Here is a 26,667-nt window from a genome sequence, read left to right as displayed (position 1 = left end):
GAAGTTTTATACTGAACGATATGTCGTTCAGTGCAGGCACCCTCCCTCATCCCCGACCATGGCCAATCTGTCGTTATCAGCAGATTGACCGTCATGATCAGGCGATGATTGATGTCGGAAACCCCCAGCGGGAGCACGCATCGCTGGTCGTTTACGACATTATACTGGCCGATTTATGCATGATTAATGAGCGACTGAACGATTATGATGTCGTAATCGTTCAATCGCTCTGTTTAAATCGGCAAGTAGATACGTGGCTTAACACAGATGTCCCGTTTTCAGAGACATAGGGGTATATTAAAGTAAGAGTTTTTAGAAGTGGAGATGTTGCCCATAGCAACCAATCAGATTCTACTTATTTAACTAGCAGCTTCTAGAAGATAATAGGTAGGATCTCATTGGTTGTTATGGGCAACACTCCACTTCTATAAGCTCTCACTTTAGTAAATTTACCCCTAAGCCTTGAACATACTCATATCAGACATGACAGGAAAGAGAAAGGAAGAGAGTGTTGGGACAGATCCCGTGCACAATGGCACAATGTTCACCTCAGCCGTCTTCAGGGGCCTCAACTGTGTAGTGGACGGTCAGCACGGCAAATAAAGAAAAAGAATTAGAAATATGCGTAACACATGACCAACTCCGGCGGGCACTTGAAAAAAGTGACGTATCCCAGCATGCAGTGGGGGCATAAGGGGGGCCTCCCACTAACTGTTAAATTGAAAGTGCCCAGACTACTGCCGAGCCTCTACACCCTGTGTTTTCGGTGTCTCTCGTGGATAAAAGAGAATTTTAAATGACCAGTGAAGAAAAAAATTATTATTAATATCAAAACAACTTTTTATATATAACGCACTACAAAGTGACTGCAATGTGCAGCCTTTAAAATGTCAGTTGAACACCCAACTTCAACACCCATGCATCGAAATCCTAACAAGTATATATTATATACACCCACTCAAGGAAATGTATAACTATAGGTCCAGCTACTATCACAGGCCCAATATACAAGCTCAGGAACATTTATAAAACACACGCTGCATTTCCCATACATTCTGCTGTTACCTAGCTGGGTGCAAGCTCTTGTCCCGACTAATTCTAGCGAATCCCAATGGCGACCTTTAAAGATTGATATTGAATTTGTATGGTAAATAAAGATATTCTGTTGTGATAAGATCAAAAAACCCTCGCAAAAAATATTGTTGGCATTTCTAAAGTCTCATTTAGGTCATATAAATTGCAGATCAGGTTTACGTTGGGTTATCGGATTTTTAAATGTTGGAATTTTTTTTAATTAAAAGACTTACGGGTACTTGTGATAGGTCCAGTGCATGGCTGGACTTTTCCAAACGGAAGAGATGGGGTGGCAAAGCCTGGTTGAACAGAAGCAGTACGTGTTATGGGGGCATGACGTGGGGTTCGGTCAGGAAAAAGCTCGGGTGGTGGAGACTGTCTAATTAGCTCTAGCTGTGGTGGTGGCCGTCTCACTTCATTATCTGCTGCTTCTGACAGAGAGGACGTGGAGCTCACATCATCTAGGTCTTCAAAGTAACTTGGGGCTAGGAACGCTGACCGGGAGAGGTTGACTAGAAGATATAAACAATGCAATATAGATTAATAACCCGTCACATACTCCCAGATGTCAGATCAGTCTTCTTATGCGTGTCAGATTTTACAACTGATGTAAGTAAATGCCCAAACCCCTGTCTTGTTTCAGACATGAGACACAATTGTGTTGCAGGTGATTTGGCCCATTTGCCTTACAATGTACGCACCCTGCCAACTCAACTAGCAAATTATATACATAACCAATACCTGGAGCAAGTGATCGAATTGGAGGAGTCTTCCGCTTGGTGAGGAAGTTTCTCAGCTGACTCTGTTTCACTGGTGATAACTTGGCTGCAAAACAAAGTGAAACTTTTAGGACAAAGTAATAAGTGTTTGCCCCACCACGACCACCATACAATAAACAGAGGACATTCTAACGATCAGGGAGAAATGAAAGTCAGTCGGCACAATGCAGCGCATTTCATAAGCAGCAGCATCATTACTATATATCTGATAAAATATAACAAATCTGCCTGGAAGGCCACAAACAAAAACTAAGATGGTCAAGTTTTGGAACTCACGTGGAGGTTTTGGCATGGGTTTGGGCTGTTTGTCCTCCGTAATCTTGGGCAACGCATTTCGCAGACTTTCTAACTCCACTTCAAAACTGTAAAGAAAAATTGCATAATTAAGGTAAAAAAGTTTCCCCCTAAGCCCTAATGCCCTGCAGGAACACAATCCCCAAAGAGGATTTTCTCAAGGCTTTCTGTACTCCAAAGCCTGCTCTTCTCTAGAGGTGACAATGTATGAGTTGGAGACAAATATAGAAATGGTACCTATACTTTGACTTTTCTCTTCATTATTATTATTATTAGTATTATTATTACACAAACAAAATACTACTTGGAGTAAATGAGATCCTGGAGAGGATGTTGCTACATACTTGCTAACACCTTAAGTGAACATGGTAGTTGTTGGTGCATGAGTCACCTTTGATTGGTGAACTCCTCACTAGTCACGTTCCACTTGGAGATCTGGTTGTAAAGACGCAGCTGCTGCAAGCTCTCCACCAGCTGGTGAAGGCGCTGCCTCTGCTGGTTGATAATTTCCTGGTTGTTAGCGAGCGTGTTAAATAGTGTCTCACGTTCCGGAACAGCGATGCACCTGGTGAAGACAAAGTGTGCAGAACACAAACTGAACACATTGAAACTCTGTATACAAATACGTTATTGCCAAGTCTACGGCACATGGACATAGCCTCGACATGGCCAACCACACAAAAACAAACTAAAAAAAAAAAAGAGACATATGGTAGGAATAATAATAACAGCAGCAACATAGGTGCAACATTTCCAATTTATTTTTACTTTCATTTTGAAACCAATGTAACTGCTAGTGTTCCATCTGGGCTGTTTTGGTAGGGCGCCGCGCCCTGCCCGATTTTAAAAGGGCAAAATGCGCTCTGCCCTTTTAATGGCGCCCGGCTAAAACAGCCTGCCCTGTGCTTTCCCCACCTATGGGGCCACAGTGTCCCGCTAGTGGGAAATGTTGCGGTGACCGATCACCACCGTGTGAATAGACCGTGAGGGAAGCCCAGCACCTCCATAAGTGCTGGACACAGTCCCAAGTGTTACAAATTGGGGGCGTGTCACAAGGACACAACCCTTCCCCGATCAGCCATGCCCACTTTTGGGGGGGTGCACGCAGAAGATGCCCATCCTGAGAGTCTGCTCCCTGTCCTACCCGCTTTCTAGCGGGAACACTAAACAGCTATTGCAGGATTCCAGCCAATAGTATAGAGTAAGGTGATTCTGGGCAGTAAATACTGCAAAGAAGGAAATAGCAACCTCTGAATGTCAGTAATCCAGCACTATATTAATGCCTAAGCCAGACTATGTGCAGGACAGAAATACACACTTTTGTTTTCTCCTATTCTGCAGATGCCGGTCCCACTCTATATCCAGGACATCATTCACGTCTTGTACTGCAAACTTCACGTATTGATGGAGTCTGCGAATCTCCTGCAGAAGAGGGGGCAACAGGTTTGTGCATCAGTGGGACAGGGCGGAATAGGGACAACCTCCATGTTCAGTCATGTGACCAGTGCTCCAAAACCATGTCAGCCTGGGCACATAGCCAGTCCTACCTGCATCTGCGCCTCACTCTTGGGATCCAGGGGTTTTTTGTACAGGAGTTTACGGTACATAGGATCCTTTTTGCGCTCATTCTGCTCTCTAGCATCCTCCACTCTGGCAAATCCCTCCAATAGGGTAGTTTTGAGACAGCCAGTGTCTCCATGCAGAGACTAACAAAATAATATTGGGAAAAAAAAAAAAACTCAGAACACCTTAAAGATCATTGGTTTCCATCTTAATTTACCAAGACGACAAAAGCATTAGTATCAGTACTCTAAGACAGACATTAAAAAGATCGACAGTGTCTAGGTAGACACCAGATGTTAGACAGTCAATACGTTTAACACGGACAAAAATCGACTTTTTTTTTTTTTTTTTTAGGGTTAGGCACTTAACTGGACTTAGGCGCCAGGAGGGAGGGTTAGGAACTAGAAGGGATGATTAGCGTCAGGCACCTACCAAGACGGTTAGGTTTAGGCACAAAGGAGAGGGTTAGGGTGAAGATTAGGGTAAAAAATTTTTTTTTTTTTAAAGTGTTGACCATTTCTGTGTCAACCTTTTGACCTTGCATGTCAACCTTCTTCCACGTCAGCCTTTAATGTGTCGACCTATTGACTGTTAATATCTGGTGTCTATCTAGACCAGTGGTCTCCAACCTGGAGCTACTGGTAGCTTGCGGTCTTAATTTTGGTAGCTCCCCTTGCTGCAGTACTGCCGAGTAAACTAGGAGGAAGTGACCTCTGTGATGCGTGCTCCCCCGTGGTGTCAACGCCATGGGTGGAGCCACAGTGAAGCACATCAGGTGAGCAGCTGAGCTTCCCTGTGGTTCCACCCACGGCGTCTATGCTATGGCAGAGAGTGACTCATGCCCAGCCCTGCCGGAAAAATCACACAGCAGCCCTGCCTATACAGTATATCTTTTACTCCTCTACTGAATGTACCTCCTTGGAGCCGGTCATTAACAGTGAAAGGTGTCTGTGCTTAAATTTTATTTCCAAACTACAACAATATCACTGTAATAATTAAATGCATTGTTGTTTTCTATGAAACAATTTTTATTTTTTTAATTTTTCCTTAAATGACCTTCAATTGTTCGGTTATTAGCCACATTTCTTTTCTACAATTTTAGTAGCTCTTCAGGAGGTTTCATTTTTACTAAAAGTAGCCCACACCTCAATTAAGGTTGGCGACAACTGATCTAGACACGGTGAACCTTTTTACAGTCTATCTTGTATGCCATAACCAAAGCATTAGCCATCAAGCCATTGGATCATATCAATAATACGTGACACAAACCCGAATTTGACTCATAGAAATAATTTATGTAGGAGTAGGCAACTAGGGAACACACACCCTTCACCACAACGTTCCTCCAAGGTCCCTCTTCCACTTCCTAACATTGGGGTCACCATCTCAACATTAAGATCACAGATAAAACGCACACACACATACACTATAATTATTAGGGGGAAAAAAAAGCCAAGGAACTTCATTCAGTCACCGTCACTCAGTAGAAAATGATTATTGGGCTACTTACCTCTGTGGTCTCCTTGATTTCCAGAAGAAAGGAGTGGAGGCCATCAGACTCCGTTCTCAACTGCCTCATCTGTTCCTCACTTCCCACGGTGAAGCAGGCCTTCTCTGTCCGAGCTTTCAGGTCATCCAACTCCTTTTGAAAATGAGAAATCTGAGCCCAAAGAGGCCCAAGGTGTCCTTTAGCGGTAACTGATTCCACATAGCATGAACATGTGGTAATAACTTGTCCATTAGCCCAGAGAACACTTGCTGAGCATCACAGAAGACACAGGACAGCAATACCTGAGGCTACTACTGCTGCCTATTTTGTTTTACAACAGTCTGAGAGTCTCTTTTACACATATATGGGGAAATGTTAACTGCGCAACCAAACCATTGCCACTTGGAGACTCCCCTAGTCAGTTGCACCATAAGAGGAGCATCACACTTCAATTAGGACTGACCGAAAGACTACGGCAGGAGACAAAGGGTCAAATATGAAATTGTACTCAAAAAGGTGAACAAGCCAACTAGCCCCATCATGAAATCTAGGTCAAATTCTATGACAAGAATATTTTTATACAGCTATACTTTGTATCTGTCTATAGCAAATATTAAAGGGTAAATTAAAAAAAAATTGACTTAAAGTCCCTTTAAATGTGTAAACCTTTCAATGGACTACTCCCATTATATTATAGCGATCAAGGCCCTAAAGAAGTATTTTCACAAATTGCTTTAAAATTCTCCCAGACGTCAAACAGCAGCTAGTGTCCACCCTTGGCCAGAATTACTGTGCGCTGAAATAAAGTACTGCAAGTACTGACAATTTCTTTATGAGGAGTGTACAGATGTGACCTCATACATCTAGTCTTCTTGCGCGTTAATCAGCCCTTCTAGTCGCGCCATGTTGTGGCATGGCTCGGTAGCGCCAAGTCTTTTGTGCGACTTTTCACCTTCAAATGTGTCTTATTCACACAGCAATGTGAACATATAGCGCAAACAGCTTCTGCTGATTAAAATGATATGCAGGATGCCTATGTTCTGTGAACGTGGGCGGGTGTGCCTGCAAGCGAACGCTGCATTACACTATCAGCGGCTGTAACACTATAACGTAGCGTTTTGCACGCACATGCAGACGCACACAGAACATAGGCATGCTGCATATCATTTTAATCAGCAGATGCTGTTTCTGCTATCAATTCACATTGCTGTGTGAATAAGACGCATTTGAAGGTGAAAAGTAGCATGAAAGACACTCTGAGCTCATGCGTTGTGTGGCGCGACTTGTAGTGCATGGAGGATAGATGTATGTGTACACATCTGTAGTAAGTTTAAAAATATTCCACATCCTTACTGCTTTTACTGTAAAGAACCCTTGACACAGGCACAGTTTCTCCTCCAAAACAGAAAGTATGACCATGACATTCCGTAGATGTACAATCCTTTAGCACACGTACCTCATCTTTTATTCCGTTAAGAATAGGGTCGTTATCCTTCACAACTTTCACCCGATTGTCAAATGAGGCGTTTGCTACAGTCTACAAGAAACAGGAGACTAAATCAGAGAGTCACAAGTCACTAGTATGAGAAATACATTCTTACAGACAATAGGTGACAAATTAAAACACCCGATTGACAGGCAGAGACATTTAAGAGGCGGCACGGGGGTGGGGCCGGCGTGCCCGCCCATTTTCCAGGAGTGGCCAGCCCAGGGACTGTGTGGACGTATTCAGCTGGCTGGCCGGCGCCGTTCACCATAGCGACCACTGACGGTCGCAATGGTGATCCCAGCCCGCGATCTGCGTCGCAGTGCTGGGATCGCAAATGCAGCAGGTCATACACCTCCTGTTCAGGGGCGTTTCTAGAGAGGAGGGGGCCTGTGTGCAGTCTCCGACACGGGCCCCCTCCTCTCCGCCCGGCAGCGCACTGAGCTGTGCGCGCGGCCAGCACCGGCGTTATAGACTCTGGGGCACTAGAGTGTGCCCAGAGTCTATAGTGTATGCACAGGTCATCGGGAAAATGGCCGCGGCAGCCATTTTCCTTGTACTGCGCATACGATGGGAATATGGCTGCCATGGCCATTTTGCAGTCGTTTTACAGCGCCGGACGCCCGCGCCGACGTGGGACTCCGGAGAGGTAAGTAATATTATGGGTGCAGGGTATGCGGTGCAGGGCCAACCTGGACCCAGGGGCCCGTGTTCCCCGCACACCCTGCATAAAATATCTATCGATCTGACATTTTATCTGACAGTGTATGCCCAGCATAAGGCATACAGGAGGGTGACCGGCCAACAAGACCTTTGTGCTTCAGTTCATCTTTAATTTACAAACATGTATCCGCTTAAGTGAGAAGATTTATCATATTGGTAACTAATGTCAAGGATTATAAGAGCACATTTTAGACACACAAGACATTTTAAATCACAATACAAAAAACAAATCTATACTAGACACTGTAATATAGTTACAGAGCATCTGACCGAAACAAGTTTCACAGTGCATTGTGTGCTGTGTAATCTAAAGTATAGAAAATTGTCGTAGTAGATGGACATTCACAATTTCATCAAAACATGCAGTAAGAACCTCATGTTTATTTGAGATATTATATAAAATTATTACAAAGATCAATATATTAACTTAATGGGAGAATATTTTTTTTTTGTAAATTTATTTTTTTCAAAGTCTGCATTCTGTTTTATTTGGACTATGGTTTTCATGAAAATAATTCCACCCACAGAGTATTTAAGGATATCATAATTTGTAACAGTATTTAAGATACCCCCATAACACAGTCCGTATGATAGACAGGTTTGGTAACGCTGCATTTGTATGGCACCATTTCAGATGTAATCAAATATCTATTTTAAATCATCACTAGAGTCCAAGAGCCCCAAAATTCTAATTTACCTGAGAGGGTGCTTGCCTAGTCCCCGGCGGATTAACTCTTGCTGAGGGGGCACTTTGTGTCACCTGTGTAACTGTTTAGAAGATAAGGGAATGTATCAATACAGACAGGAAAGAACTGATCAACAGTCGGAGATATAATACACAGGAATACATAAAAAAAAAAAATACAAGGCACGGTTCTCAATTTATATTTAAAAGTCTTTTCTCCGGTTCCGAAGTTCGTTGCTGTGCCAGCTGTCTGGTAGAAGGCGGCAGTAGCAGACACCCCCCACCCCACCCCCAGAGGTTATTCCTCATAGATGGAGGGACACTGCAGCAGTAGGATACAGAGCAGCACCTTCATGGCTCAGTCCCTGTAACATACAGTTATGGTGCATACACAAGGTCAGATTTTTCTTCAGATCTTAAAAAAATCGTTCAATCGTTCATATCTGAAAATCTGACATGTTTGTCAGATGAACGATGCGCGTTCCCGCTTGTCAGATAACGATATCTAACATCTGATGTGTTTGCAGTCAGATTTGGACGATTCCATTGATTTTTATGCAGACAAAAATCAATCGTAGTTCAAATCGTTGGTAAAATTGTTCATTAAATCGTTCATCTGACAAATCTGACAGTGTGTATGCACCTTTATGGAGCATACACACGGTCAGATGAACGATTTGACCAACGATTTGAACTACGAACGATTTTTGACTGCAATAAACTGACTGAAATCGTCCAAAACTGACTGCAAACACATCAGATATCGTTATCTGACCATTGGGAATGCGCATCGTTCAGACATGTCCGATTTTCCTTCAGATATGAACGATTTTTTAAATCGTTATCGTTCAGAACTGAAGAAAAATCTGACCGTGTGTGCGCGCCATTAGTTGCTGCAGAACAACCACTGATTACTTAAAATTTTTTAAAATAAATAATTGAAATAATAAAAAATAAATAAACGCTGCAACAGATGATACAGTGCTAAATCGCCTACTCTTGTAGTTAAAGTGACCTCCTAGGAGTTTAGGGGATATAGGAGAAAGGAGTTTCAGACTGCACAATTTTTCTTTTTTATAAAGTGCCCAAACTGCTGGCTGAGTATCTACAGCCAAGGCTACATTGTCCCCCAAGTTGACGAAAGAGAAAATATTCATATAAGATACATTGTTCAAGTTTGGAATTTTGGAGAATTGTTGTTTAGATATAGCTTGTATATTTAGTTTGGGTACTCTCCATATTCTTTAGTACGTGACGCCCTTCATTGTAATGTTTTGCTGCCGTCTCCCTCAAACTGTGGAGTACGGCAAAGAATCTTGCCTACTGTTTACCATCTGCAAAGGGCCTGCTGGGAGCCACCATGGTCGGAGATGGTGAGGGCACAGCACTGCCACTGGCAACTGGCGCAGGTGTGGACTTGGCTTGAGAGGTAAAAGAAAAGTTCTGGGCACTGGAAGAATGCCCTGGGATAACCTGGTGGGTGTCCACAGCACTGAATCTATAATACAAAATGGAGTGGTTAAATCGGAGAAGGAAATACAGTGTAGACATGTACAGCACATGTGTAAGTCAAAATTAAATGTCTAAATTCAACACTGGGTAACCTTATGTGGCTAGGGATGCAAAGTGGGATTTAGATTCAGAATCTTGCAAAGGTCGTGTGTTCAATTCCCACCACGGCCCTAACTGTGTGGAGTTTGTATATTCTCCCTGTACTTGTGTGGGTTTCCTCCGGGTACTCCGGTTTCCTCCCACACTCCAAAATATACTGGTAGATTAATTGGCTCCCAGCAAAATATAACCCTAGTGTGTGAGCGTGTGTTAGGGAATATAGATTGTAAGCTCCACTGAGGCAGGGACTGATGTGAATGGCCAAACATTCTCTGTGTATAATATATGTGTGCGCTATATAAATAACTGGTAATAAATAAATAATAAATTGACCTACTATCTCAAGAACTGTGTACTACCCATATAATGTCAATTTTGGTGTCTAGTAAGCAAAATAGGTCAGTATACACATAAAGAATTGCAAGAGAATCACATGAGTGTAATATAATGCATGCGGACTATGGTCTGTTTAATCTCTAGCAGTTTTACGTACTTCTCTTTAAGGTTCACTTTGACAGACGAGGTGGGTGCAAAGCTGGAGTCTGCTGCTTGGGTGGAACTGGTGGAGTTTTCTGGCTTTGGACTAGCAGAACCACAAGCTACGGGAGCATGCATTGAAAAGGAAAATGACTGGGAACTGGGCTGCTTAGCTGAAGTCCCAAATAAACTAGAAGATGATGAACTGGCGGAAGTATTTGTGGCAGAAGTCGAGGAAAAACCGCTGAAAGCCTGTTGAGTAGCTTGAGGATTTCCGGCAAGACTTGCGGCAGGGGTTCCAAATGATGGTGTCGTCGCTTGAAGTTGGCCAGCAAAACTTGTGGCAGAAATGCCAAAACCTGGTGCTGTAGCTTGAGGCTTGCCACCAAGACTCGTGGCAGGAACACCAAAACCAGTTGCAGTAGCTTGAAGTTGGCCAGTGAAACCTGTGGCAGGACCGGTAAAACCTGGTGCAGTAGCTTGAGGTTTGCCAGCAACACTTGCAGTAGGAACACCAAAACCCGGTGCAGAAATCTGAGGTTTACCATCGAAACCTGTGGCAGGAATGCCAAAACCTGGTGCAGTAGCTGGAGGTTGACCAGTGAAACCTGTGGCAGGAATCCCAAAACCTGGTGCAGTAGCTTGAGGTTGACCAGTGAAACCTGTGGCAGGAATGCCAAAACCTGGTGCAGTAGCTTGAGGTTTACCATCAAAACTTGTGGCAGGAACGCCAAAACCTGGTGCAGTAGCTTGAGGTTTGCCAGCAACACTTGTCGCAGGAACACTAAAGCCCGATTGAGTACCCTGAGGTTGGCCAGTGAAGCTTGTTGCAAAGCTGAAACCCTGCGAATTGGTTTGAATTTGACCAGTGACACTGGTGGCCGGAGCACCAAAAGCATGTGGAGGAGCCTGAAGTTGCCCAGAGACACCTGTGGCAGGAACGGAGAAAGCCGTGGAAGCAGTTTGAGGTTTGCCAGGGAGTGTAGAGGAAGGCTGACCGAAAGCCGGAGAGCCAATTTGAGGTTTACCAGCGAGATTTGTGGAAGGCAGGTTGAAAGCTTGCGAAGGAGTTTGTGGTTTGCCAGCGAGGCTAGAAGCAGGAATACTGAAGGCTGGGGGAGCAACCTGATGATTTCCGGCCAGACTGGAAACAGGAGTACTGAAAGCTGGAGCGACAGCTTGAGGAACGGTAGGAGAAGTTACTGCAGGTCCTGGTGCTGGAGGAGATAGGGCACTGGGTGCTGAAAACAGAACAATGACAACAAAAGAGAATAGAATTAGGTCATCTTTTGTCTATTCAGCGATAAGCTTTAATAATTATGGCAAAAACTACCAACATCCTCAGTTTGAACCGGTAATTACAAGTAACACATACTAACTAAATGAATTCAAAGGGGTTCTGTGCTATACATTATTTAAATCAAGCATGGCCTGGGCGCATACATACATACAGCTGGAAACACTGCCGACTGGAGGAGCAGACAACTTCTCCAATCAGCAGAAGCCTTACATTCCAGATACTGGGCTGCATCTTTACTACTACAGACAGACCCAAGCAACACCACAAGGTGTGCAGCAGCTGTCCCAATGTACAGGGCATCCGGAAAGTATTCACAGCGCTTCACTTTTTCCACATTTTGTTATATTACAGCCTTATTTCAAAATGGAATAAATTAATTTTTGTCCTCAAAATTCTACACACAATACCCCATAATGACAACGTGTAAAAAGTTTTTTTGAGATTTTTGCAAACTTAATATAAAAAAAACCCAAAAAACTAAGAAATCACATGTACATAAGTATTCACAGCCTTTGCTCAATACTTTGTTGATGCACCTTTGGCAGCAATTACAGCCTCAAGTCTTTTTGAATATGATGCCACACGCTTGGCACACCTATCTTTGGGCAGTTTCGCCCATTCTTCTTTGCAGCACCTCTCAAGCTCCATCAGGTTGGATGGGAAGCGTCGGTGCACAGCTATTTTCAGATCTCTCCAGAGATGTTCAATCGGATACAAGTCTGGGCTCTGGCTGGGCCACTCAAGGACATTCACAGAGTTGTCTTGAAGCCACTCCTTTGATATCTTGGCTGTGTGCTTAGGGTCGTTGTCCTGCTGAAAGATGAACCGTCGTCCCAGTCTGAGGTCAAGAGCGCTCTGGAGCAGGTTTTCATCCAGGATGTCTCTGTACATTGCTGCATTCATCTTTCCCTCTATCCTGATTAGTCTCCCAGTTCCAGCCGCTGAGAAACATCCCCAACAGCATGATGGCCACCACCCTGCTTCACTGTAGGGATGGTATTGGCCTTGTGATGAGGAGGTGCCTGGTTTCCTCCAAACAACGCTTGGCATTCACACAAAAGAGTTCAATCTTTGTCTCATCAGACCAGAGAATTTTGTTTCTCATGGTGTGAGAGTCCTTCAGGTGCATTTTGGCAAATTCCAGGTGGGCTGCCATGTGCTTTTTTACTAAGGAGTGCTTCCATCTGGCCACTCTACCATACAGGCTTGATTGGTGGATTGCTGCAGAGATGGTTGTCCTTCTGTAAGGTTCTCCTCTCTCCACAGAGGAATGCTGTAGCTGTGACAGAGTGACCATCACGGTTCTAGGTCACCTCTCTGACTAGGGCCCTTCTCCCCCGATCGCTCAGTTTAGACAGCCGGCCAACTCTAGGAAGAGTCCCGGTGGTTCCGACCTTCTTCCATTTACGGATGATGGAGGCCACTGTGCTCATTGGGACCTTCAAAGCAGCAGATATTTTTCTGTACCCTTCTCCAGATTTGTGCCTCGAGACAATCCTGTCTCAGAGGTCTACAGACAATTCCTTGGACTTCATGCTTGGTTTGTGCTCTGACATGCACTGTCAAGTGCGGGACCTTATATAGACAAGTATATGCCTTTCAAAATCATGTCCAATCAACTGAATTTACCACAGGTGTACTCCAATTAAGCTGTAGGAACATCTCAAGGATGATCAGTGGAAACAGGATGCACCTGAACTCAATTTTGAGCTTCATGGCAGAAGCTGTGAATACTTATGTACATGTGATATCTTAGTTTTTACTTTTTATTAAATTTGCAAAAATCTAAAGAAAACTTTTTACACATTGTCATTAATGGGGTATTGTGTGTAGAATTTTGAGGACAAAAATTAATTTATTCCATTTTGGAATAAGGCTGTAACATAACAAAATGTGGAAAAAGTGAAGCGCTGTGAATACTTTCCGGATGCACTGTAATACTGCAAATAATGGGGTACAAGGGGAGACCAATAACATTTTATAAAGAGAGTTATGCTGCATACACACGTAAAGATTTTCTGTCCAACCATCCAACTAGTTGATTGGTTGGAATGAAAATCTGGTAACGTATGGGAGTAACTGATGATCAGCAATTTGCTCCTAAATGCCAGAAAACAGAAGAAAATGGTCGTCAGACAAGTTTGTTGAATGTTTGATCTAAACAATTTGTTCAAACAACAGTTTTTATCCATTTTCCGGCGTTTGGGAGCAAATTGCTGATTGTCATTTGCTTTCATCCCTTACCAGATTTTCATTCCAACCAATCAACTAGTTTTATGATTGACAAACAGAAAATTGGACAGAAAATCTTTACGTGTGTACCCAGCTTAAGTCAGGACAAAGAGATATCTGGACAAGGTTTTTACTTTGTCGTGCCTCAGTGATAACCCTGATCTTACTGGGCTGACATACCTGGATTATCTTAATTATTTGTTAAATATTACAAGAGCTATAATATATGGGTTGGGTATGAGATCTCTGCAGTCGAGATGCCGCTCATCAGAATACCGACAGCGGCATCCCAACAGCCATAAGGTAAGACTAACCCTTACCCCTAATCCTCCCCAGTGCCTAACCCTAACATCTCCCCTAGTGCCTAAACCTACCCTCCCCATCCCCGCACCCTAACCCTCCCCCTAATATCTGACCCTAACTCCGCACGATAACCCTCTCCCTAACGCCCAATACTTACCTTTGGGAAGCCGGCGGCCAGGATTCTGACACGGTCGGGATTTCAGCACCTGAATTTCACCCGTCGGCATCCCGCATGATGGGATGCTGTCTACATCCCATAACATATATATTATAAGGGAACGCACACACACACACCATTCAGGCAGGACTTGTTTTAAAATACTCCTGATTAAATAGTATATCAACATCAGGTCCTAAATAATATCTGCCTTTGATCTCTCACCCTGTAATGGTTTCCACCACAATAACAAGGAAAAACCCACATACCACCAGTCTTCATTTGGCGCTCTCCTCCCATGGGGAGCTGCTCCAAGGCCGTGGTCAGAGATTTCACACCAGGGTTTAGGTTGATAACATGAAAGGGACAAAGGACCCCATCTGTGGACAGCATCAGAAGCACCGGAGCAGGAGGCAAGATCTTCTCCTCACCTGTACAAATACAAACAAACACTGAGAGGCAGAAAACTGGTGCAGACTGAAAAAGAACCGTAGGCCCATAGTCACCTCGAAAGATGCTTGTGACGTCTGGATCAGTAGTTATTTAACAGCACCATGAGGTGCAGCAAACTAAATGTCGGGCTACAGGGTAATTTACTCTGGCATTACCTATGGTAGTGAGGGCATGGAGAACAGTAACTGCGCAAACAAAATTAGGTACTGTATCCAAGGTATTCATTTTAAAAACAGAATAAATTATATATTTATTTTTTTTAATAAATATGTATGAACAAAGTAATTTTATCAAAAAAAAAAAAAAAACAGCTGGATGTAGGAACTTTATTTCATATAAAGCTTTGTTTCACACCACAAACTTCCTGCATCGGTGTGATTGTGTTGTTGGGAGACCCTGATCCTTTCAAAAAGTAACTCTCAGTCTGTGGCTTCCTGCTGCCTCCATTCCCCTCCTCACATCACTGCTCCTACTGCATTCACCTCTGTCCTCACTGACACATCACTCACTGCTAGGGAACCCTGCTCCTTAATTTATATCTGTGGCTTCCTGCTGCCTCCATTCCCCTCCTCACATCACTGCTCCTACTGCAGGCACCTCTGTCCTCACTGACACATCACTCACTGCTAGGGAACCCTGCTCCTTCCTTTATATCTGTGGCTTCCTGCTGCCTCCATTCCCCTCCTCACATCACTGCTCCTACTGCATTCACCTCTGTACTCACTGACACATCACTCACTGCTAGGGAACCCTGCTCCTTCCTTTATATCTGTGGCTTCCTGCTGCCTCCATTCCCCTCACATCACTGCTCCTACTGCAGGCACCTCTGTCCTCACTGACACATCACTCACTGCTAGGGAACCCTGCTCCTTCCTTTATATCTGTGGCTTCCTGCTGCCTCCATTCCCCTCACATCACTGCTCCTACTGCATTCACCTCTGTTCTCACTGACACATCACTCACTGCTAGGGAACCCTGCTCCTTCCTTTATATCTGTGGCTTCCTGCTGCCTCCATTCCCCTCCTCACATCACTGCTCCTACTGCATTCACCCCTGTCCTCACTGACACATCACTCACTGCTAGGGAACCCTGCTCCTTCCTTTATATCTGTGGCTTCCTGCTGCCTCCATTCCCCTCCTCACATCACTGCTCCTACTGCATTCACCTCTGTCCTCACTGACACATCACTCACTGCTAGGGAACCCTGCTCCTTCCTTTATATCTGTGGCTTCCTGCTGCCTCCATTCCCCTCCTCACATCACTGCTCCTACTGCATTCACCTCTGTCCTCACTGACACATCACTCACTGCTAGGGAACCCTGCTCCTTCCTTTATATCTGTGGCTTCCTGCTGCCTCCATTCCCCTCACATCACTGCTCCTACTGCATGCACCTCTGTCCTCACTGACACATCACTCACTGCTAGGGAACCCTGCTCCTTCCTTTATATCTGTGGCTTCCTGCTGCCTCCATTCCCCTCCTCACATCACTGCTCCTACTGCATGCACCTCTGTCCTCACTGACACATCACTCACTGCTAGGGAACCCTGCTCCTTCCTTTACATCTGTGGCTTCCTGCTGCCTCCATTCCCCCCCTCACATCACTGCTCCTACTGCATTCACCTCTGTCCTCACTGACACATCACTCACTGCTAGGGAACCCTGCTCCTTCCTTTATATCTGTGGCTTCCTGCTGCCTCCATTCCCCTCCTCACATCACTGCTCCTACTGCATGCACCTCTGTCCTCACTGACACATCACTCACTGCTAGGGAACCCTGCTCCTTCCTTTATATCTGTGGCTTCCTGCTACCTCCATTCCCCTCCTCACATCACTGCTCCTACTGCATTCACCTCTGTCCTCACTGACACATCACTCACTGCTAGGGAACCCTGCTCCTTCCTTTATATCTGTGGCTTCCTGCTGCCTCCATTCCCCTCCTCACATCACTGCTCCTACTGCATTCACCTCTGTCCTCACTGACACATCACTCACTGCTAGGGAACCCTGCTCCTTCCTTTATATCTGTGGCTTCCTGCTGCCTCCATTCCCCTCACATCACTGCTCCTACTGCATTCACCTCTGTCCTCACTGACACATCACTCACTGCTAGGGAACCCTGCTCCTTCCTTTACATCTGTGGCTTCCTGCTGCCTCCATTCCCCTCACATCACTGCTCCAACTGCATGCACCTCTGTCCTCACTGACACATCACTCACTGCTAGGGAACCCTGCTCCTTCCTTTACATCTGTGGCTTCCTGCTGCCTCCATTCCCCTCCTCACATCACTGCTCCTACTGCATTCACCTCTGTCCTCACTGACACATCACTCACTGCTAGGGAACCCTGCTCCTTCCTTTTTATCTGTGGCTTCCTGCTGCCTCCATTCCCCTCCTCACATCACTGCTCCTACTGCAGGCACCTCTGTCCTCACTGACACATCACTCACTGCTAGGGAACCCTGCTCCTTCCTTTATATCTGTGGCTTCCTGCTGCCTCCATTCCCCTCACATCACTGCTCCTACTGCATGCACCTCTGTCCTCACTGACACATCACTCACTGCTAGGGAACCCTGCTCCTTCCTTTATATCTGTGGCTTCCTGCTGCCTCCATTCCCCTCCTCACATCACTGCTCCTACTGCATGCACCTCTGTCCTCACTGACACATCACTCACTGCTAGGGAACCCTGCTCCTTCCTTTACATCTGTGGCTTCCTGCTGCCTCCATTCCCCTCCTCACATCACTGCTCCTACTGCATTCACCTCTGTCCTCACTGACACATCACTCACTGCTAGGGAACCCTGCTCCTTCCTTTATATCTGTGGCTTCCTGCTGCCTCCATTCCCCTCCTCACATCACTGCTCCTACTGCATGCACCTCTGTCCTCACTGACACATCACTCACTGCTAGGGAACCCTGCTCCTTCCTTTATATCTGTGGCTTCCTGCTGCCTCCATTCCCCTCCTCACATCACTGCTCCTACTGCATTCACCTCTGTCCTCACTGACACATCACTCACTGCTAGGGAACCCTGCTCCTTCCTTTATATCTGTGGCTTCCTGCTGCCTCCATTCCCCTCCTCACATCACTGCTCCTACTGCATGCACCTCTGTCCTCACTGACACATCACTCACTGCTAGGGAACCCTGCTCCTTCCTTTATATCTGTGGCTTTCTGCTGCCTCCATTCCCCTCACATCACTGCTCCTACTGCATGCACCTCTGTCCTCACTGACACATCACTCACTGCTAGGGAACCCTGCTCCTTCCTTTATATCTGTGGCTTCCTGCTGCCTCCATTCCCCTCCTCACATCACTGCTCCTACTGCATGCACCTCTGTCCTCACTGACACATCACTCACTGCTAGGGAACCCTGCTCCTTCCTTTACATCTGTGGCTTCCTGCTGCCTCCATTCCCCTCCTCACATCACTGCTCCTACTGCATTCACCTCTGTCCTCACTGACACATCACTCACTGCTAGGGAACCCTGCTCCTTCCTTTATATCTGTGGCTTCCTGCTGCCTCCATTCCCCTCCTCACATCACTGCTCCTACTGCATGCACCTCTGTCCTCACTGACACATCACTCACTGCTAGGGAACCCTGCTCCTTCCTTTATATCTGTGGCTTCCTGCTGCCTCCATTCCCCTCCTCACATCACTGCTCCTACTGCATTCACCTCTGTCCTCACTGACACATCACTCACTGCTAGGGAACCCTGCTCCTTCCTTTATATCTGTGGCTTCCTGCTGCCTCCATTCCCCTCCTCACATCACTGCTCCAACTGCATGCACCTCTGTCCTCACTGACACATCACTCACTGCTAGGGAACCCTGCTCCTTCCTTTATATCTGTGGCTTCCTGCTGCCTCCATTCCCCTCACATCACTGCTCCTACTGCATGCACCTCTGTCCTCACTGACACATCACTCACTGCTAGGGAACCCTGCTCCTTCCTTTACATCTGTGGCTTCCTGCTGCCTCCATTCCCCTCCTCACATCACTGCTCCTACTGCATTCACCTCTGTCCTCACTGACACATCACTCACTGCTAGGGAACCCTGCTCCTTCCTTTATATCTGTGGCTTCCTGCTGCCTCCATTCCCCTCCTCACATCACTGCTCCTACTGCATGCACCTCTGTCCTCACTGACGCATCACTCACTGCTAGGGAACCCTGCTCCTTCCTTTATATCTGTGGCTTCCTGCTGCCTCCATTCCCCTCCTCACATCACTGCACCTACTGCATTCACCTCTGTCCTCACTGACACATCACTCACTGCTAGGGAACCCTGCTCCTTCCTTTATATCTGTGGCTTCCTGCTGCCTCCATTCCCCTCCTCACATCACTGCTCCTACTGCATTCACCCCTGTCCTCACTGACACATCACTCACTGCTAGGGAACCCTGCTCCTTCCTTTATATCTGTGGCTTCCTGCTGCCTCCATTCCCCTCCTCACATCACTGCTCCTACTGCATTCACCTCTGTCCTCACTGACACATCACTCACTGCTAGGGAACCCTGCTCCTTCCTTTATATCTGTGGCTTCCTGCTGCCTCCATTCCCCTCACATCACTGCTCCTACTGCATTCACCTCTGTCCTCACTGACACATCACTCACTGCTAGGGAACCCTGCTCCTTCCTTTACATCTGTGGCTTCCTGCTGCCTCCATTCCCCTCACATCACTGCTCCAACTGCATGCACCTCTGTCCTCACTGACACATCACTCACTGCTAGGGAACCCTGCTCCTTCCTTTATATCTGTGGCTTCCTGCTGCCTCCATTCCCCTCCTCACATCACTGCTCCTACTGCAGGCACCTCTGTCCTCACTGACACATCACTCACTGCTAGGGAACCCTGCTCCTTCCTTTATATCTGTGGCTTCCTGCTGCCTCCATTCCCCTCCTCACATCACTGCTCCTACTGCATGCACCTCTGTCCTCACTGACACATCACTCACTGCTAGGGAACCCTGCTCCTTCCTTTATATCTGTGGCTTCCTGCTGCCTCCATTCCCCTCCTCACATCACTGCACCTACTGCATTCACCTCTGCCCTCACTGACACATCACTCACTGCTAGGGAACCCTGCTCCTTCCTTTATATCTGTGGCTTCCTGCTGCCTCCATTCCCCTCCTCACATCACTGCTCCTACTGCATTCACCTCTGTCCTCACTGACACATCACTCACTGCTAGGGAACCCTGCTCCTTCCTTTATATCTGTGGCTTCCTGCTGCCTCCATTCCCCTCACATCACTGCTCCTACTGCATGCACCTCTGTCCTCACTGACACATCACTCACTGCTAGGGAACCCTGCTCCTTCCTTTACATCTGTGGCTTCCTGCTGCCTCCATTCCCCTCCTCACATCACTGCTCCTACTGCATGCACCTCTGTCCTCACTGACACATCACTCACTACTAGGGAACCCTGCTCCTTCCTTTATATCTGTGGCTTCCTGCTGCCTCCATTCCCCTCTTCACATCACTGCACCTACTGCATTCACCTCTGTCCTCACTGACACATCACTCACTGCTAGGGAACCCTGCTCCTTCCTTTATATCTGTGGCTTCCTGCTGCCTCCATTCCCCTCCTCACATCACTGCTCCTACTGCATGCACCTCTGTCCTCACTGACACATCACTCACTGCTAGGGAACCCTGCTCCTTCCTTTACATCTGTGGCTTCCTGCTGCCTCCATTCCCCTCCTCACATCACTGCTCCTACTGCATTCACCTCTGTCCTCACTGACACATCACTCACTGCTAGGGAACCCTGATCCTTCCTTTATGACTGTGGCTTCCTGCTGCTTCCATTCCCCTCCTCAAATCATGTCACTGCCTCGGTCACATGCAGCCCTGTCCTCACTGACACATCACTCATCTCCTTATATACTTTGTGCTGCTGAGGACCCTGCTCCTTCCACTATATCTGTGACTTCCTGTCCTGCTACCTCCATTCCCCTTCTCACATGTCACTGTCCCTGTCACATGCAGCCATGTCCTCACTGACACATCACTCATCTCCTTATATACTTTGTGCTGCTGAGGACCCTACTCCTTCCACTATATCTGTGACTTCCTGCTGCCTCCATTCCCCTTCTCACGTCACTGCCCATCACATGCATCCATGTCCTCACTAACATATCACTCATCTCCTTATATACTCTGTGCTGCTGTGATCCCTGCTCCTTCCACTAAACACCACTCAGTCTCTAGCTGCCGTGCTTTTAGCGTACAACTCTGAAATCGGGCTCAGTATCCTTTCCTCGTTCCTGCTCTGCGCTCCTCGTGCGCGAGATACTGGGTAAGGGTGCGTGTGATATTGGGTAAGGGTGTGTGTGATATTGGGTAAGGGTACGTACTGATGAATATCTCCAGCTGGCTGCTGTAATCCACCACAACTCCCATGGGCAAAGTGTCCTCGCTGTTATCAGTCACTGGCATCTCCGCTCGGCCAGAGTCTTCCAGTAACCAAAGTTCCCATGTGTTCTGTGACAGAGACAGCTTATGAGGCCGAGGGGGACAGGATCATTAACACACTCGACAGCACAAGTTACACAGTTTAATAACAAGCAGATTAGAGGGGACTAAGCAGGACAAAGAGGCAAACTCCGCAGACCCCACTGTAAGATCTCAATTCTTTAGCCATTGAGGTGTAAAGTGACTGGTCACTAAAAGGTTAGTTTTGCCAGAAAATGCATGGGGGGGAAGATTTACCAAAACTTCTAAATAGGACAAGATGCTACCTATCATTTTATAGAATGTACTAAGTAAATGGTAGCTATAATTTGATTGGTTGCCACTTGCCCTCTTTAGAATGTTTGATAAATCTCCCGTATGGAGCGTAACCAACACTTACATGCCCATTCATCCTCTTGCATTCAAGTGCAGTGAATGCGAGCCTTCCGAAAGATGCTGCCACCTCTATCAGCTGCGGCGCGGGGGTCATTCAAACCACTATGTTACTGTGCTAGATAAATTATAGCTAGAATCTGATTGGTTGTCAACACCTCCTCTTTAGAAGATTTGAGAAATGTACCTCTTTATTTCTTGAGGCGGATACACACCACACGATATATCGTTTCAACGCAGATCGGAACTATATATAGTACACATCGTATAGCGTGTACGCCCAATCTGTCGTTCCCGGCCCTTGTTCATCGCGTCAGATGTGACGATGCAATGAACGATTAGCTGCCGTTACATGCAGCAACGATACATCACCCGGTCGTCAAACAGACTGTCCAGTGCACACGATGTATCGTTACATCGCCCGTTGCATCGCACCATCGTAAGGTGTGTACCCAGCTTTAGACACTGAACCCCGTTGGGTGGACAATGGAGTTGAAAGAAAAAAAATAAAACAGCTGAACAAAACAAAAACACAAACACACCTCCTCCATCCTCCTCTAATAATAGAACAAGAGGAAAAAAAAAAAAACTTCAAAAAGGTTAACTCTCATTAAAGCTGTACAATACAAGATCGTAAGGAAATTGACCCTTGATCTTATTATAAAAACAATGATGTATACATAAGAGAAACAGACTTGATAACATTAATGAATAAATAAAAAACCCACAAAATAAAGGGATAACAAAATTACCTGGTCAGGAGGCCTGGCAATCACACTGACTTCTATTGAAGCGGCCGATGCCCCAAGAAGAACGTTCCTGAGGAAAGGAGAATAAATGATGACCTGCAATGTTAGTATTTAGTACATCTTACCCGACTATACGGTAGACTAGAGCAATACAGGATACTGATGACAGTGTTCATGGATCCCCCTCTTAGCTACACTATGACAGCCAGACAAAACCTGAGCCCAAGAGAGAGAAGACCCCATTCCCAGTACTGCTCACCAGTCCTCGAAGTAATTCATGAAGAAATGGTGCTGCCTCTCATTGCAGCTGCTGTAGCAGGTCTCCGTGAAGTTCAGGAAACGCTCCCCTCGCTTATCCTCCTTTTTCTGCGCCAGAAAATATCTTTATTTCTAAAACCATCAACAGACTCTGCAAGTCTGTGAGAACACAGACAGGTAACAAGAAAAGGGACTTACCGGCAGTAAAACCATCACTAGTTGTGGCGAGGTTTCCAAAGATCCATCAGCAGCTGCGTACACCACAGCAAAGACGTATGTGCTGACCCAGAGGACATCCAGCACTGAAACGCAACAATCAGTAAGTGTATAAGACTCGAGACCTACTCTAGATCTATGGACATCATCCAGCTACTGATCACAAGATCCTATAGGGCAGGGGTCTTCAACCTTTAGGATAGTGTGGGCTACATTAAAAAATTTCAACGAAGCCCGAGGGCCACTAAGCTATACTGCGGTATTTAGACTCTGACCCCTCCTCACACAATTATGTCCAACAACTGCCCCCTCCTACAATTTTAATTAGGTCCCAGAACAACACCCATCCTCCAACAATTATAATTATGCCCCATAACTGTCCCTCCTCCTCCACTAATTATGTCAGATAATTGAAGATGGAGGCAACTATGCCCCATAACTGCCCCCCTATGCAGTGGCCCCAGCAGTGGTCCCCCCTATACAGTGCCCCCCAGTGGTGGTCCCCCCTATGCAGTGCCCCCCAGTGGGGGTTCCCCCATATGCAGTGCCCCCCAGTGGGGGTTCCCCCTATGCAGTGCCCCCCCCCGTGGTGGTCCCCCCTATGCAGTGCCTCCCAGTAGTGGTCCCCCCTATACAGTGCCCCCCAGTAGTGGTCCCCCCTATACAGTGCCCCCCAGTGGTGGTCCCCCCCTATGCAGTGCCCCCCAGTAGTGGTCCCGACTATGCAGTGCCCCCCAGTGGTGGTCCCCCCTATGCAGTGCCCCCCAGTAGTGGTCCTGACTATGCAGTGCCCCCCAGTAGTGGTGCCCCCTATGCAGTGCCCCCCAGTATTTGGTGTCCCCTATGCAGTGCCCCCCAGTAGTGGTCCCCACTATGCAGTGCCCCCCAGTAGTTGTCCCCACTATGCACTGCCCCCCAGTAGTGGTCCCCCCTATGCACTGCCCCCCCTATGCAGTGCCCCCCCTATGCAGTGCCCCCCTAGTAGTGGTCCCCCCTATGCAGTGCCCCCCTAGTAGTGGTCCCCCCTATGCAGTGCCCCCCAGTAGTGGTCCCCACTATGCAGTGCCCCCCAGTAGTGGTCCCCCCCCTATGCAGTGCCCCCCAGTAGTGGTCCCCCCTATGCAGTGCCCCCAGTAGTGGTCCCCCCTATGCAGTGCCCCCCAGTAGTAGTCCCCCCCATGCAGTGCCAGTGCCCCTTACATATATAGGACAGAGACACAAAAAACACCACTTAGCTGAATCCACGCTCCTGCGCCCACCGCCGTCTGCTCCTCCATCCTCCCAGCCCGCTCTGCACTATGGGAGAGACGTCATGATGTCTCTCCCATCACCCACTGCGGGAGCCGGAAGGTGGAGCTAATGAGTGAGCTCCAACCCAGCTCCGGCTGTGGGTGCAGCAGCCAATGAGAGTCTGTCTGACGCTCATTAGCTGCCAAAACAAAAACACAGCCGGCGATGTGTTTATTACTGTGTACACTTACTGAAACGGACCTGGAGGGGGTGACATTAGGGTGTGTCTGCACACCATCGGAGGTGCCACGAGGAATAGCTCCACGGGCCACCAGTGGCCCGGGGCCCTGGGTTGAAGACCCCTGCTATAGGGCAACCACAAACCAGCTGATCTGAACGCACAACATGTTGATGGAGAACAGCAAGTTAGAATATAACAAGATGCACTTTACCTTTCACTGGGTTGTCCGAATCATAGAAGGAGGGGCAGGGTATAACTTTCTTCTCTTGCAGGTTCTGAAAAACAGAGCATTGGGATTTAAGAGTAGTCCAGTTTTACTGCCCACTTCTGTGTAACCTGTGCCAACCAGCTTCAGGAGCCCACCAATGCGCTGCCATTGTAACCTGTGCCAACCAGACACCCATGCACTGCCATTGTAACCTGTGCTACCCAGGCACACATGCACTGCCATTGTAACCTGTAGCAACAAGCCACTGCAACCTGCGGCAACCAGGCACCCAAGCGCTGCCATTGCAACCAGGCAGCCATGTGCTGCCATTGTAACCTGTGCTACTCCATTTACACATTCACTGCCATTGTAACCTGCAGCACCCAGATACCCTTGCGCTGCCATTGTAACCTGCAGCACCCAGATACCCATGAGCTGCCATTGTAACCTGCAGCAACCAGATACCCATGAGCTGCCATTGTAACCTGCAGCAGCCAGATACCCATGAGCTGCCATTGTAACCTGCAGCAACCAGATACCCATGAGCTGCCATTGTAACCTGCAGCAACCAGATACCCATGAGCTGCCATTGTAACCTGCAGCAACCAGATACCCATGAGCTGCCATTGCAACCTGCAGCAACCAGGCACCCATGCGCTGTCATTGCAACCTGCAGCAACCAGGCACCCATGCGCTGCCATTGCAACCTGTGCTACCCAGGCACACATGCACTGCCATTGTAACCTGTAGCAACAAGGCACTGCCACTGCAACCTGTGGCAACCAGGCACCCAAGCGCTGCCATTGCAACCTATGGCAACCAGGCACCCATGCACTGCCATTGTAACCTGTGCTACTCCATTTACACATTCGCTGCCATTGTAACCTGCAGCACCCAGATACCCATGCGCTGCCATTGCAACCTGCAGCAACCAGGCACCCATGCGCTGCCATAACAACCTGCGGCAACCAACCACCCATGCGCTGCCATTGCAACCTGTGGCAACCAACCACCCATGAGCTGCCACTGTAATCTGTGCCAACCAGGCACCTATGCGCTGCCATTGTAACCTGCAGCAACCAATCACCCATGCGCTGCCATTGCAAGCTGCATCAACCAGCCACCCATGCGCTGCCACTGGAGATGACCCCACTATGAGCTAAAATGAAATAGATGACAATTCTTAATAATTAGACTGAGCTACAGATGCTGAATGACTGGACGGATTGCCGAGGGATGGGGAGAGCTGCTGAAAGAGAACGTATAATATATGCTCTCAGCTTCACTCTGTATATGATCAGAGACGGTATTAGAAGAAAAACTCTGTTTAAAGGATAGACCAGAGGCTATTACTAATTTGGAGGATTACTTAAAATCACATTTTAAATTCACCCTCCTTGAAATGCCGGATGACAGATTTGCATTAAACACCAACTGAGCACTACTAAGACCCAAAAGGTAGACTTACCGAAGCTTTTAAAAATGAAAAAAGTGGACATGTTGTCCATAGCAACCAATCAGATTGTGTCTGTCATTTTCTAGGATGCAATAGAGGAATGATTGACTTTTCTGGTTTCTGAATTTACAAACATCTCAATGTATACTGTATCTATGCCTCTCTCAGTTTGCCTCTTTACAATTGAAAATACTGTCTTTTTACCATAGCTCTCTTGCCTCACATCCTCTATCTGCTAAACACGTTCTACTTTAATATTCAATTTCTGCACTCATTAAATCTCCACTTTTATTCCGCTCAATAATAAAGTTTTGTTGTTGTGCATAAACATTTACCAACATCGTTCTTTCACTTGCATATCTGCAAATCACTTGCACTCTCTCGAATTCATATTTTATTCCTACTTCCAGTTTTCGTCCCCCTAGTTACCTCGTCCGCCACCATGACAATGTTTTCTTCAACTCCCCCCTTCACTCAGTCTACCTAATCCTCTGTTCTGTCCCCTGCTTCCACCTTTATCCTTTTCCCCTCGTCTCCTCCTCCTCCCCTCCAGTTAATCCACTTTCATCCTGTTCTACCCCACCACTAATCCCTCCTCTCCCTGTCACTTCACTCCACCCACATCTCATTAAACTGCCCCCCTGCCCACCTCCTACAGGTTCCCTCCCTAGCTCAGGTGCCCACACCATCGCTACACTCTATTCATCTCGGTCCCCCAAATTAATCTCACCTCCACGCTATAGCAACCCTGATAATCTCAAATGCTGTCCCTCTATCCTGTGCCTTCTGGAATGCCAGATAGGTCTGTAATAAACTGGTCTCCACC

At 47.0% G+C, this 26,667-nt stretch overlaps 1 protein-coding gene across 3 annotated transcripts in view; it reads right to left on the bottom strand.

The window, feature by feature from the left end:
- NUP214 (nucleoporin 214) overlaps positions 1–26,667 on the bottom strand; it is a 101,399-nt gene that overhangs the window by 42,257 nt on the left and 32,475 nt on the right. For all 3 annotated transcript variants that reach the window (XM_088453320.1, XM_088453318.1, XM_088453319.1), the window contains exons 6-22: positions 24,389–24,452; positions 22,689–22,792; positions 22,492–22,598; positions 22,236–22,302; positions 20,994–21,120; positions 14,443–14,604; positions 10,198–11,422; positions 9,425–9,591; positions 8,106–8,176; positions 6,656–6,736; positions 5,221–5,370; positions 3,695–3,853; positions 3,466–3,569; positions 2,539–2,712; positions 2,130–2,215; positions 1,816–1,899; positions 1,308–1,586 (exon numbers count right to left, since the gene is read on the bottom strand). In XM_088453320.1, coding sequence (XP_088309446.1) covers positions 1,308–1,586; positions 1,816–1,899; positions 2,130–2,215; positions 2,539–2,712; positions 3,466–3,569; positions 3,695–3,853; positions 5,221–5,370; positions 6,656–6,736; positions 8,106–8,176; positions 9,425–9,591; positions 10,198–11,422; positions 14,443–14,604; positions 20,994–21,120; positions 22,236–22,302; positions 22,492–22,598; positions 22,689–22,792; positions 24,389–24,452 — 3,211 coding nt within the window. The remainder of the gene's footprint in view (positions 1–1,307; positions 1,587–1,815; positions 1,900–2,129; positions 2,216–2,538; positions 2,713–3,465; positions 3,570–3,694; positions 3,854–5,220; positions 5,371–6,655; positions 6,737–8,105; positions 8,177–9,424; positions 9,592–10,197; positions 11,423–14,442; positions 14,605–20,993; positions 21,121–22,235; positions 22,303–22,491; positions 22,599–22,688; positions 22,793–24,388; positions 24,453–26,667) is intronic.

Source organism: Taudactylus pleione, unplaced genomic scaffold, assembly GCF_031769625.1.
Source record: "Taudactylus pleione unplaced genomic scaffold, aTauple2 ptg000579l, whole genome shotgun sequence".
NCBI lineage: Eukaryota > Metazoa > Chordata > Amphibia > Anura > Myobatrachidae > Taudactylus > Taudactylus pleione.
This window is presented reverse-complemented; position numbering and strand designations above follow the sequence as displayed.